General features: G+C 29.2%; 6 protein-coding genes across 6 annotated transcripts; 2 read left to right on the plus strand and 4 right to left on the minus strand. All coding sequences in view use genetic code 12, as the record gives it.

Moving 5' to 3' along the window:
- Positions 1–1,586: 1,586 nt before the first annotated feature.
- Positions 1,587–2,057, plus strand: KGF55_002788 (uncharacterized protein; the record flags this gene model as incomplete). Its single annotated transcript, XM_051757510.1, has 1 exon — positions 1,587–2,057. One exon carries the CDS (start codon positions 1,587–1,589, stop codon positions 2,055–2,057), a length of 471 nt encoding a protein of 156 aa, XP_051614229.1.
- Positions 2,058–2,206: 149 nt separating this feature from the next.
- KGF55_002789 (uncharacterized protein) lies at positions 2,207–2,911 on the minus strand (the record flags this gene model as incomplete). The annotated part of the gene is made up of 1 exon (XM_051757511.1): positions 2,207–2,911. The coding sequence occupies one exon, from the start codon at positions 2,909–2,911 to the stop codon at positions 2,207–2,209; it is 705 nt and encodes a 234-aa protein (XP_051614230.1).
- Positions 2,912–3,137: 226 nt separating this feature from the next.
- KGF55_002790 (pheromone-regulated protein) lies at positions 3,138–3,881 on the minus strand (the record flags this gene model as incomplete). The annotated part of the gene is made up of 1 exon (XM_051757512.1): positions 3,138–3,881. The coding sequence occupies one exon, from the start codon at positions 3,879–3,881 to the stop codon at positions 3,138–3,140; it is 744 nt and encodes a 247-aa protein (XP_051614231.1).
- A 967-nt stretch (positions 3,882–4,848) lies between these two features.
- On the minus strand, positions 4,849–7,221 carry TOP1 (DNA topoisomerase 1; the record flags this gene model as incomplete). The annotated part of the gene is made up of 1 exon (XM_051757513.1): positions 4,849–7,221. The coding sequence occupies one exon, from the start codon at positions 7,219–7,221 to the stop codon at positions 4,849–4,851; it is 2,373 nt and encodes a 790-aa protein (XP_051614232.1).
- A 2,378-nt stretch (positions 7,222–9,599) lies between these two features.
- Positions 9,600–11,415, plus strand: KGF55_002792 (CAN1; the record flags this gene model as incomplete). The annotated part of the gene is made up of 2 exons (XM_051757514.1): positions 9,600–9,837; positions 10,178–11,415. 2 exons carry the CDS (start codon positions 9,600–9,602, stop codon positions 11,413–11,415), a joined length of 1,476 nt encoding a protein of 491 aa, XP_051614233.1.
- Positions 11,416–11,836: 421 nt separating this feature from the next.
- On the minus strand, positions 11,837–13,948 carry KGF55_002793 (uncharacterized protein; the record flags this gene model as incomplete). The annotated part of the gene is made up of 1 exon (XM_051757515.1): positions 11,837–13,948. The coding sequence occupies one exon, from the start codon at positions 13,946–13,948 to the stop codon at positions 11,837–11,839; it is 2,112 nt and encodes a 703-aa protein (XP_051614234.1).
- Positions 13,949–14,543: the final 595 nt, after the last annotated feature.

Genomic DNA, 14,543 nt, shown 5'->3' on the forward strand with positions numbered 1-14,543 from the left:
TGATAAAAACTAAATTTCACGAGACTACTTTCAAGTAATGTCGTTGGGTCGATGTTTTATCTAATCGGTTCGTTAAAATTGGGGTAGCAATTGGGAAATTGCTCACTTTGCGTGATCATTTTTGCTCTTTAATAAAAGTCAACCTGCTCATACAATTTACGGGGTAGCATTCAAAATTTGATCATTGTATTTAATATTAAAAGAATCGTCAATTTATGATCAGTTTCTGGCCATGTTATATAAAGAACTTAAAATTGTATTACATTCAAGTGACCTTTGATTGGGCGAGACATATTTTAATACCCCAGATTTCGTTTATTATTCATACACCTTACTTATGGAAACAATTTAAACTTTTCTTATTTAACCAAACCAATCGTAAGGATTCAAAACTTGCAAAACGGATTGTATCATTTGATAATTGACCGATTGGGAATTAATTATAAAAATCCTGTATAACGAGCCCATAGGGTGGGATTTTTGTGAAGTAACTTTAAAAGTGTCTTGAAATCCCAAAAAAAAATTGAAAATAATGGACTTTTCCATTTTAAGTCAAATCCAAGTTCTTTATTACTTTCTTCGGTTATAGTTGAGATTCATTAAATGCTTCAACTCTTGACTTTTACCGGATACAAGAACTTATACTACTCTGATGCAAAATCACGTCGCTAATTTGATTATTTGAGGTTGTATGTAAAATCCTATTGACAATATATAGATTATACGTAATATCTAGTGCTCTTGTATTTATCTAGTTGGTAAAGATGATGGAAATCGAGAATTTACAACGTTGGTGTATCTCAATATTTCAACTTCATAATTCAAGTTGTTTCAAATTATTACACAAATTTAAATTTTCATAGTCAAATGAAAGTTGCAAAATCATAGAACGTATGCAAATAAAATTCTGCTTTGACGTCAATAAGAACCTTGTCTAGAGGACATTATTATTGAAAACCAATACTTAAGAATTGCTAACTCTTTTTGAAAGTTTTTCTTAAGTGTCGGCTATAATATTTTGCAACTTGAAAATGATCCTCGATTGTAGTTAAACCAAATTTAGTTTATGGTCAAAATCTCACTGAAGGAGATTATTTGATTTTGCTTCAAAGCAATGATAGTAGTAATAACTTGATTCTACAAGATAATGATTTTTAAAGCTCAATTTGAATTCATAATTTGGTCTTCCAATTCAACATTATTCGCTAATGCTTTTCATCTAATGGCAAATTTGAATTGCCGAACTAGTCAAATACAGATTTTGGTACAACAAACGAAATTATACGCCACGCTGAGCGTGACTGACAAATGAGTAATAATGCAACTATTTAACCATTCCGTACCCCTCTCGAATCTCTTCTTCTCTTTTTATTACATCCATCGATCGTCTAATTGATCATGTCTTTAATTTAATAGTAACATTAATGGTGGTATTTACACGACCCCGGTGATTTTATCATTTCTAGCACGTTCGCCACTAAAAAAAAAAATCGTTATATAAATTATGAACCAGTGCATGTTAATAGTGAAAAAAAAAATTTAAGACAACCGATTTAAACAACATAATCTGAAACAATCAATTAACAATGCCTAGACAAAGAAGATCAGCTCCAGCTCCAAGACAACAAACAAGATCAGCACATACTGCTGCCCCAGCATATGGTCAACAACATCCACAACAACATTCATCATATCCAGCAGCTCATCCACAAACACAACAAAGACAACCGGGATTATTTGGTCAAATGGCTTCAACTGCTGCCGGTGTTGCAGTAGGTTCAACTATTGGTCATACTTTAGGTGCAGGTATAACTGGAATGTTTGGTGGTGGTAGATCAGAAGCTCCACCAGCTGAACAACAATATCAACAACAAGATTTAACTAATTATCAACAACAACCTCAACAAAATTCATTTACAAATCAACAAGAGAAACATTGTGATGTTGATGCAAGAAATTTTACAAGGTGTTTAGAAGAAACTGATGGTAATATGCAAACTTGTGGATTTTATTTACAACAATTAAAAGCTTGTCAAGAAGCTGCTAGACAATATTGAGAAATCCGGTGATATATTATCATCATTATTCATGTTTATAGAAATTATTTAAATCAAAAAAAAATTAAAGGTCATTTATTTATTTGAAAAAACTGTTTATTATCTCTATATTTTTATATCCCTATGAAGCTTTTCACAAATAATCAAATTCATTTCTTAGCTTTTGCTTGAGTGGATGAATAATACCAATATCCTCCACCACCTAAACCTAATAAAGCTAAAATTCCATAAATTCCATTATTATTTGATTTTGGATCCTCTGGTGCTTTTTGTCCTTCATGATGTAAATTATCATGTTCAATATCTTCAACTATTGGTGATTGTTTACTTACTTGTTCAGTTTTATGATCAATTTCATTATCACCTAAATTAACAACATTTGCATTATTTATTTCTGGATTTATTGAACTTTGAACATATTGGTTATGATTTGGGGATTTTTTTGATTTTTTTGTTGAAATGTTTGCGGTTGATGAATCAATTGGATTACTTCCTTTATCTTCATGATATTCTGGTTCTGCACCAACTTGTTCACCACCATGTAAAACTTTAGCATCATTTGCTTCAACTTTAATTGATGAATTTGATTCTTTTGTAAATAATTCTCTTTCTACTGCTTTCGCTTTTTCATGAGCAATATCTTGTTTAACTGCTTCTTTTGAAATTGGTGGAACTTTTGGTTCAGAAGTTTTAGGTATAAAATCATATTTAAATTCCCATTCATTTATTGAAGTTTGTGAAGGTAATCTAAATGAATCAATAGTTGATTGATCTCCCTTTGCATATTTTACTGTTGTGTTAGATATAAATCTTTTGTTTATATGGTATAATGATCTAATTGATTGTTTATACATGATTATTGGTTCAATTGAGTGTAATTTATATGGTATTTGATTAAATTGATAACTTAATTGTTGGAAAAATTAATTAATAGCTCAAATAGATTAAACTGTGAAATTAAATTTAAGATTGCAGTGTACTTGGTAGCGAAGTTTGGTATATAAGGAGGGGAGAAGTTTGATCTAATAACCGAATTCGTTATGTCTATTATTACAATTAAAATAAATATTACCATACTAATCATACTTCATTACGATTAAATGCTTCACTACTATTAAGCAATTCTTCAAGGTATAAAGAAGGAGGTCTCAACGTCGTCTGTACACTACCATTATTTATAGAAGAATTACCATTAATTTCAGAATCACCACCAATTGAAGTTATAGTATTTGAATCTAAATAAGGACCTAAAGGTTTCATTAAAGAACCAATTGATGAATTATTAGTTTGTAAATATAATGATGATGAATTATTTTGTTGTAAAATTATAGATTTATATTCTAAACTTGGATTTATAAACATTGATTTTCTAAATTGTTGTTTATCACTTAATAAATGATTTTGTAATGATTTACCTTGAGAAGAAGTTGATGAACTATCTACAAATGAAGTAGCTCTTGATCGTATTGGAAATGAATAATTTGTTGATAAATCTGTTACATTATTTGAATAATAAATTTCTTTTTCATATTGAGCTTTTGATGAATAAATATAATGAGTTATAATTCGATACAATACAACTCCAATTAAAATTGATGCTAAAATACATCCAACTATTATAAATACTAGATTCAGTGGTAAATTCGGTACATTTGTATATGGATTGAATTGATTTTTCGGTATGGCTGTTATTGATAAACTTGGAGCTGATGATAGTTTAGGTAATGATGGCATATCAGATGAAGCATCATCTCTTTTTGTGAATGAAGCTATTATTGTAGTTGGTGTCGCTATATCATGATGATGATGATGTAGATGATTCATAATGTTTTATTCTTGTAAGAATTGTTTATCCAATTGAATACGCTATAACGGTCTTTGAAAATCTTGAATTTATAATGACATTTGATAATGAATTATATAAAATTGTATATTTCCTTCCTTCATATCTTTTAACTAAAATTAATTTACGGAAACTTTAAGACGTGTTAGATAGATTGTGTGATATATTATTGTTCTAAAATTTAGGAATAACACAAAACATACGAAGGAAATGAATCCGTATATTTGAATGATTTAGTTAAATCTGCATTTATATGAAATTTTGGTTGGAATTGTATTGTTTAGTATTATAGATTTACCAAATAGAAGGTTTTTAGTTGGTTTTGTTTTTTCATTTGTTTAATAAATTGTACATTTAAAATTTGTTGATATTAAGTCGCGTCAAATATGCATTAAAATTAATACGTGTTTTGTTATCTTTAAATTTCAAAGGAGATTGACTTAAAGAGTAACAAGAAGAACCTCCAAAGAACTGTAAGGCATCAATTAACAAATTGATATTACTATATAGATACACTAGTTTTAAATAAATCAATATTGGGATATTTGATTTGGAATATTTTAGAGTGAGCGGCTTATCGGTGTAGTTCATTTTTTTTCCTTTTTCAAGGACGATGGTCTAACTAATGAATAGTAAAACTTTCTTCTATGTTTTAAGTGCTAATTAACAAATGAGTGTGCAATGTTCTTGGGTTTTTTATAGAACTTAATTTTCCTTGCTTAGCGTTAAGGGTTGTAATCGAAGCCGTTTATCAAATTTGTCGGCTTTTCTTTTAATCTCTCACATTCTGCGGGGCTAGTGTTTCAAATTGAATCAATAAAATCAGGTTTGGCTTGTGCATGTCAGGGGTCGAAGAGTTCAAACAAAATGAAGATTATCGCAATTTAATTAAATCCTGATTAGCAACGATATATTAATCTAATAAATATTTACTTACTATTTAATAAATTAGAATCTCCAATTTTCATCAGCAGATTCAATAGCCCATTTAAATTTATCTCTTAAAGTTTTAGTAAATAATTTTTCAATTGGAACATTAAATTTTTTTGAAAACATAACTGTTAATCTTGGATCAATATAATTCATTTTTGAAGTACCTAAAGAAACTTCTGAATTATCTTCTTTATCTTTTAATGATAATGATGTAGTTGTAATTTTATTTTCAATATTTTCAATTTGTAATTTTAATTTTTCAACGGTAGTTTTTGATGGATTTATTTCAAATTTTCCAGTTTTTAATTCTTTTTTATATTCTTTTGCTAATTCTTCAATCTTTGTTAGTTTATCTTTTATATCTGATTTTTTCAATAATGGTTTTTTTTCTAATTTTAATTTTTCATTATCTCTATCTAATTTTTTAAATGCTTGTTCTTTTTGTCTTTCAATTATTGACTCATGTATAGATTCAATATCTTCATTTGTTAAATCTTCAATTTCTTCAAAATATTTTGGATCTTTTTTTTGTAATTTTGGATCTAATTGTAAAATCATTTTTTTTAATCTAATTTTTTGCCATAAAAATTCTTTTAATTTATCATTAATTTTTTGAATTGTATTTCCATGTGTTTTACTAACTGTACGTTGATGATTACATAATATAGCAACTGTTCTATTAGCAGCATTAAATTTAACAACTTTTTCAGCTACTGTACCTTCATTTGTAATTGTATCTAATTGATCTTGCATAGTTTTAGAAGCATTATAAGTACGAAAAACTTTTGCTGTTAAACCTTTCATATAATTTTGTAATTGTTTATTTACCATTGATGGATTAATACGATCAAATAAATCATCACCTGGTTGTTTTGGTGCCTTTTTGAAAATTTTCAAATTTTTAAATACTTCTTTTGAAACTTTAACTTCTTGATAAAATCTAATTGAATCTTTACCTAAAAAATCAAATATAACATTATCTGGTTTTTTTAAAGTAATATGTTCAAATCTTAAGGAACAACAACCAACAGTATCAGCTTCATCATCTCCCTTTTCACCACCAGCTCTTAAAGCATAAACATCAATTAAATACATTGCAGTAGCCATTTGACGATCTTGCATTTTTTCAGATTTTAACATTTTTGTATAATCTTTTCTTATAGCATCTACATGATGTCTTAATTGTCTTGCAGTTTCAAATTTTTTAAAATCTGATTGACCTTTAACTGATGAATTTGCTGCAAATCTAACATATTTAAAAGAATCCGCAATATTTTCTTTCCACATTGCTAACCAAGTAACTTCATTATCATGTCTTACTTCTGCCCATTGATGACCAGGTGGTGGAGGAGGTACTGGTACATTAGCACTTAAATTTAAAGTAACTTGTTCAGGAACTACTCTTCTTTTTAATTTACCAGTTTTAGGATGTGCACCACGACCTCTAAATAATCCAGGAGGTTCAATTCTAAAATTTCCAACTAATTCTTTTCTACCATTTAATAAACAAGTTTTAAAAGGTTCTTCAATTTTTTCTTTTTCTTCTTTTATTCTTTTTTTTTCATCTTTTGACATTGATTTTTTTTCTTCTCTTTGTTTTTCAAAATATGCATGCATTTTAGAAAAATCTAATTTATTGAAATCTGTAATTTTAACATCTCCTAATCCTCCACATTCTTTTATAACTTGTTTAAAATCTGTAAAGAAATTTTTTTGAAAAACTGGATTTTTAGCATGATCAGTTTCAATCATCGCTCCATAAAAACCTGCAACTTCTTCTGCTTCTTTTGGTAAATTTACTGGTTTTCCATCATAATATAATTTAACATATGAAGGAAGTGGTTCATAAGGAGGTGGAAACATTACACCATTATGTTCTAATGACGTCCATTTGATTTCTCCATCATGTTCGTCTTGTGCTTCCCACCATTTGTATCCTTCATCTTCTTCATCATCCCCATCTACTGGCGCTGATTCTTCTTTATCTTTTGCAGGTGGTTTTTCCTTTTTGACTTCCTTTTTAGGTTTAGTTGGTTTGGTTTCCTTTTTGGGTTTAACTTCTTTTTTTGTAACTTTTGAGGTTGTAGGTTTTGGTTTTGAATTAGATTTTGATTTTACAACTGGTTTAGTTTCCCTTTTTATTTTTGCTGATCCATTTTTATTTGTTTTAGCCTTTTTAGATAGTGGGGTATCATCATCATACTCTTCATCATCTGAATCTATTGAATTTTTCTTTCTTTTTGAAGTTTGACTCAATGGTAAATCATCATCTGATTGATCGGAGTCATTTGTGGTAGGAGTTGTTGATGTTGATCTTGAATCTTTTGATGATGGTTTTGATTGTAATTGAGATAATGACATTTCCTCTTCTGAATCAGAAGAGCTCATAATTGGTTGTAAACGATTTGGTAAGTTTTTGTTTTTTGTCTATCTAATGTATTGTATAAGTACTCTATCGTAGAATTAGGTATAATTGAAGTGATATATAACGTGTTTTATGTTTGTATGTGTATAAATTGTTGTTGTTATTGTTATATATACGTGATTGATAAAATTTATATAAACTCTTTATTATTATTATTGTTACCTTCTTTTTTTTTTTTCGATTCCAATTAAGATTTAGACTACTTAAGATTCTTAAATTTTATTTACGAGAAGTTTTTAAGTATAGCCTTTAAGTTAAATTTATCATACTTTTGTATGATTCTGCAACAATCTCTTTATGTGCTAATCACTTCTGCTCAAGTCAAAAGTTAAAGTTCCCGTGACTTATATTAGGTTTAAAAGAAACGTCTTCAACTTTTAATCTGTTTAATTTACGTGTTTTATTTTTTATACAGCACGCGAGATAATATGAAAAATTATCTTAGACTAATAGCAAATTTCATCAATCAAGATTCTTTCAGTCAACTTCAAATCATTTTCACTAAACCATTTACTCGGTGAAATCAATGCAACTATCTCTTCAGTAAGTATTCAACTTTCAAAAACCTAGGATCAATGATTTTGAGTGTTAGTAAAGCAACAACATTAATATATGTAAATTATTGTTCACTTACATTGATAAAAAATGATCTTAATCTCTATTATTAAAAAGAACAGATATTTTGCTAATTTTCAAGCTGATATAATAGAATAGAAACTTCCACGTTCTATTTACACACTGTTGCCACATTTAATAATGAAATCAAGGCATTAATCGACAAAATTTTTAACAAGAGGTTTAAAATATTCTATGTCTGAACAAAAATAGTTTACGACCACTTTAAACAGCACTAATAGCTTGATCTAAAACATGATGTTACAACTGCTCGAGTGTAACCTCGTATAAGGATATTATTTTTTGGATTTTTGTAGCATTAGATTGATTTAGAATTACGGCAAATTCTCTTTTCTACATAAAACAAATTTACACTAAATACTTCCGAAAGTATAACTACATGCAGCTCTGAAACAACCTAGGAATATCCTTTGGTCCCAAAATTGTTAAATTAGATTGTCAAATCAGTTCTCCACCTTATAATGATAGTTCAAGGACTAAACAATCGGTCTTGTTTCAGTTGTTATAATAATTTTACACATACAATTTTGATTTATAATTATTTTCGGAGCTTTGAAACAACCGAGCAGAGAATAAAATATACAAAACATTGTAATTACATCCATGGTTACATTAACTTTAAGGAAACTTGAGATAATTCCAACTCATGATTCCTTAACCACTCTGAAATAAGGATCATTCTTCTTTTTAGCTATTCTTTTGAATTACTGAAGATTAAAGTCCAGATGTATCACGTAAGTAATTACGATTGATTAATTATACAGTAAGAATCAGATCAAATTCAAATAGGGCGAATTAACAAGAAATTTATTTTCGTTAGACTAGTAAATAACTTAAATAAAAAGAAATTTAATGTAAATACGGCAACTTACAAAATAAAACACAAACATATGTATCTTCCAAACAATTGAATATATAAAGTGATACTTTAACAATAAGAATTCAGAATTCGAACAATACAATCCAACATATTAATTAAGCCTGATTTATATAGAGAAAAAAATTGTAACTAAGGCATCCTAATTATAATTTGAATATTAGCTAAGTAAAAATGAATACAACTACTAAACTAGTCTATAATTAACTTAGTTTTCGCGATGAGATGCCTTACGATTTATAATAAATTATGGCACTAATGCCTTACGATTTTTTGACAGACGAACTCTTATTATATAGAACTATTAAAATATTTTCAATTTTTAAATTCTTATCTACTATTACAAGCTCATTTTAGTTGATCTTGTGGGGTGTTTCGATATTAAATCAATGATTAAAAATAATTTTATATTATTGATTAAATGTAGTTCGATTAACGCAAGAATACCCCTCAACCACAGCAAATTTATTCTGCGGTCTTACTCTCAAACAAAGGACGAGAGCATCTCCGTCATTATTCAAAGGGAAGAAGATAAGATGACTGGCATAAAAGAAAACTGAAAATCCAAGTCCAAGGTCAGTTGATAAATTTTAATTGATTTATTGGTCTTATCCCCTTATCAAGTAACACAAAACTAAAGATATAAGAGATCTGACAGATTTCTTAAGTTTCTTTTTTTACACATAAATTACTGTAAGTACTGCATACAATTTATTTTCTTAGGTTAAAATTTAAATTGCGAAAAAAGTATAAAAATATATTAACCGCTTTTCAAATCATTAATTTCATTAATTATTTTGAAATTCATCATCATCAACCACTTCCAAGATGAGTGAAAAACATAATTATGAAAGTGGGAGTAATAACATCTCATCAATAACTCCACAAACTTCAAATTTTCAAACTATAAATCCGATAAATTCATTAAAATATGAAAATAAAGAAAAACAAACTGATTTTATTTCAAATGCTGATATTGAGAATATTTCTGATTTTGAACAAGATAAAGTTAAAAGAGGATTAAAGAGTAGACATATTTCAATGATTACTTTGGGAGGAACAATTGGTATGTTTTTTTCCAACAGAATTTTGGTTCCAAACAATTATTTTTGATTGAAATTTTTTCATAAAAATATAAATCATTACTAACTCACACACTAAAGGGACTGGTTTATTTATTTCAACTGGTGGTATGATCAGTACTTCAGGACCGATATTGAGTTTGATTTCCTTCTTATTTTTCACTACAATTGCATGGAGTGTAACAGCAAGTTTGGGGGAATTAACAACCTACGCACCACTTTCAGCTTCGTTCACACAGTTCGCTACAAGGTGGGTGAGCACGTCCTGCGGCCTGGCGCTTGGCTATCTCTATTGGTTCAGTTGGCTGATAACTTATGCGTTAGAGCTCTCTGTTGTTGGAGAAGTCATTCAATTCTGGACAGATAAAATTCCTTTGGCAGGTTGGATATCAATCTTCTTTGTTATAATTCCAATCTTTAATATGTTCCCAGTTAAGTTCTACGGAGAATTTGAGTTCTGGCTTGCTTCTATAAAGGTTATTGCTGTTTTTGGATGGATTATTTATGCACTTTGTATGGTTTGTGGTGCTGGAGTTCAAGGTCCAATTGGGTTTAGATATTGGCGTAATGGTTATGGTTGGGGGCCTAGTGACATGGTTTCGGATGTAGGAACATCAAGATTTTTAGGATGGGTATCATCTTTGATTAGTGCTGCTTTTACTTTTCAAGGAACAGAATTAGTAGGTATTAGTGCCGGAGAAGCTGATAATCCAAGAAGAGCAGTGCCACAAGCAATCAAAAAGGTGTTGTTTAGAGTTTTAATATTCTATGTTTTGAGTATGTTTTTCTTAGGATTGTTAGTTCCATATAATGATCCAAGATTAGAAGGTGGATCATATACTTCAAATTCACCATTTATCATTGCAATGATTAATTCCGGAACCCATGTATTACCTCATATATTCAATGCTGTTATTTTGAGTACGATCATATCAGCTGCTAATTCAAATGTTTATGTTGGTTCAAGAATTCTTTATGGTTTATCTGAAGCAGGAGTAGGACCAAAATTTTTTATGAAAGTTAATCGTGGAGGTGTACCATATATATCAGTTTTAATAACAGCTGCTTTTGGTGCTTTAGGTTATTTAGCAGTTTCATCAAATGGTCAAAATGCATTTGATTGGTTATTGAATATTACAGCAGCAGCAGGATTAATATGTTGGGGTTTCATTTCAGTAACACATATTAGATTTATGAAAGTTTTAAAAAGAAGAGGTATAAGTAGGGATTCATTACCGTATAAAGCTTGGTTAATGCCTTATGCTGCTATTTATGCATGTTTTTTCATTTTTTTGATCACTCTTATTCAAGGGTATGCTTCATTTGTTAATAGTTTTAGTGTTACTGATTTTTTCACTGCTTATATTTCAGTTATATTGTTTGTTGTTTTATGGATTGGCTTTCAAATTTACTTTCATGGTTTTAGTACAAAATGGAGTGATTATTTAATTCCTTTAGATGATTGTGATATTGATACAGGAGTAAGAGAAATTGATGAGTTAGAATATGAATATAAACCACCATCTAATCTATGGGAAAAATTTTGGGACGTTGTAGCATAATTTTTATCGATGAGTAATGTTTAATTTTTTAATTAATAGAATATTTTGTTGTAGAGATTTCCAAGAATAATGTTAAGTCATTAGATTGAGAATGAGAACTTAAGTAAATCAATATAGGGGATGAAACTGAGGGGAAGTTCATCTATCTGAGTTTTGCTTGAGCTTTTTTATTTCACCTGTATGAATGAGAGAAGAAGTGAAATTGAGATTAAATGTGATGAGATGATATCGTTAGCTAAGCAGACAACGCAAAATGTTTTGCAGTTAGTTTCGCAAGCTGTTGGTCAAAAAATTATGACTACTGCTGGGTGATAATCCATGGATTAAATATTCTTAGAGTTCAACAAACGAAAATAAATTAAATAGCAACTAAGAATAGCTAATTTTAAAATAACCTACTTACTATTTTTCTACTTATATCTCATCTGTATGCTGGATCGTTGACTCTTTTTCTTTTTTTTGATCCTGAACCAGTTGAACTTCTTTCACGGACATCAACACCATTCACAACATTAAATATAATTTTTGATTTTCGGTTGGTCAAATATCCACGGTTAGTTTTAGCATTTGCATTTATTTTAAGAAACCATTTCTTTAATTTGTTGGCACCTTCTGGTTCGTCCAGACCGGTAACTTTAACTAACATTAAGGTTCTTAAATTGACACAATTATCTAAATACAAACAAGTCAAATCTTCAATTTTATTTTCTGATAAATCTAACAATTTTAAACTCTGGGGAAAAGTTTGATTTGCTAACATTGAATAATTAATTTCATTTTCCTTTAAATCCAACTCTTTTAATTTGTTCAATTTTTTAAATTCTCCTTTGAATAGCTTTAATTTGTTCTTTGTGATGCTTAAGTAAACCAACAGGTTTGGAAGATTGTTGAGATCTAATATATCTAAAATTGTATTCATAATATTTAATTTTCTTAAATTTGTACATTCGATCAATGACAACTGAGATGGAAGCAGCTGAAGTTTTCCTGAATTTCTATTTGTTCTTCTACCCCACATGAACATATCCTTTTTCAGCAAATACAATACCTCTAATTTGGGTGCATTAAATGTCAAACTATCTTTAATTATCGTCTTGCTTCTCTTTCCAACCTTTTTCTTGGATTCACCAGTTGATGCATTAAAGTCTTCATCATTAAAATTCAAAATTTCACACGGATCAAGCTCATGTATCTCAGTAAGATTCTGTAATCTGTTACTTCTCAATTGTAAATTCACCAATTTCTTTAAATTATTTAAGTTTGATTTGAAAATTGTACTAAGGTTGTTGTTTAAGAATATAATGTGCTTCAGCTCAGGGAAAACCACGGCACTTTCGACACCTGATATTTTGCATTGCTTAATTTCAATTTTAAACATAGTTCCAGACAAAGATGATAAAACTTGATTCAAATCAATATTGTTTACCTTCACCAAACTCAAACTATTAAGAGCTATAAATGTTGAAACTCGAACTTCAATCGCTTCACGAGCATCTTGAATGGACAACAATTTTAACTTTGGAAGTCCTTCAAAGCTGGGACCAATCAAAAACCATCTACCGTCAACTGAAAAATCTGACTTTTCAAACTGAGTATTTGTCCCTTCACTCACAGCTCTAAATAATTCAGCAACCTTTGCTTTCGATATATTATTTATAATTCTAATTTCTTCCAATGTAACGGGGAAAAAACAATTCATGAGTTGAAAAAGTGCATCACAACAGTCTACTGTTAAATATCTTAACTTGGAATATTGTTCTATATCCCCCAAAACTTGTGCACATGAATGAAGCTCCAAGTTTTTGATAAATTTGGGTAATTGTATATCATCCAACGAGTCAACTCCATTAAGATTATAGCAATGAAACAATTCAAGATTAGCTAATTCATTTAAATTAAGTTCAATTTTTTCACGTCCAAAATTAAGTTTCAATTCTTTCAATGAAGTTGAAAACTTAACCTTGAAGCGATTCAGATAGACGGTATCCAAGGATTCCAATTTGCTAGTGTTGATTATATCCAAAAGTGTAGAAATTTCTCTATTTTGATCCAATGTAGTATTCCTTGATATTGTATGGTACTTTATATTCTTTATCAGCACTAAATTAACATTTCTAAAGATTTCTTCAAGTTCAGATATTTCACTATAGTGACAAAACAAAATTTCATAATCAACTTGACTAAAATCAATTAATCTATTGTTTGAACCCGAGTTCTGCGCTTGAGATCTAGTTTGTCTCGTCATATAGGAACTTTCTTCTTCTCCAAAACGAAGTAATTTATAAATGTCATTTGTGTTTCCAAGAATTCTCGAAGGTTTAAAATTATATTCTTTGAATAAAGCAATTAATTTTTCAATGGAGCCATCTCTTATTTCATAGCTAGTATTTAGTTTGAATTGGGAATACCTTTCTTTTATAGCATATTGTTGTAAAGCTGGAATTTTGATTAGTCGTTCAATTTTTGACTTATCATTGACGTATTTGATAATAAGGGACAAAAGTTCCTCCGGTAGTTTGAGGAATATTTGCATTGTTTTGATGGGTTTGTTGTTTGAAGATTAGAAATATGTAATGTGCAAATAAAAGTTGGTTGCCATTTATTTGATCAAGAAATATATTTTAGACGTGTTTTCTACCAGCTACCATATGACGTTTCATATCTTCATCGTCTAAAATTGGATTCTGGTTAAGCAAGATGCCAACATCATTCTGGTTCTAAATTACTCTCGAGGTGTCATACCGGTTCATGTCTCCAAGAGTTCAGTTACGGATAGCCCAGTGAGAAATATCGGCAAACTTTTTCATCAACAATGTAATCCTGCCTGTATTAATTCAAAAATATTTGAGATTAAATTTGGAGTAACGAAAGCAAAAGTTGTGCCTCCGACAAGGATGGAAAAAGTATGATTAATTATTCTGGTATGATTATAGAATATTGAATCTCGATTTCCTTTGCACATTTTTACCACAGGATTCTTTTCTCCAAACTCATACGTGAGGCACTCTGTAACTTCTTTTCTTTATTAAAACATTATTATATATTACACTTCTTCCCCATTGAATTTATATCGTGTGTGTAACTTTCCAAAATTGAAATCGTTGAAATCAAAATCTTCAAGAAAATTG

This window comes from Candida pseudojiufengensis (genome assembly GCF_024610245.1).
Source record: "Candida pseudojiufengensis strain CBS 10847 chromosome Unknown scaffold4, whole genome shotgun sequence".
Classification (NCBI taxonomy): Eukaryota; Fungi; Ascomycota; class Pichiomycetes; order Serinales; family Debaryomycetaceae; genus Lodderomyces; species Lodderomyces pseudojiufengensis.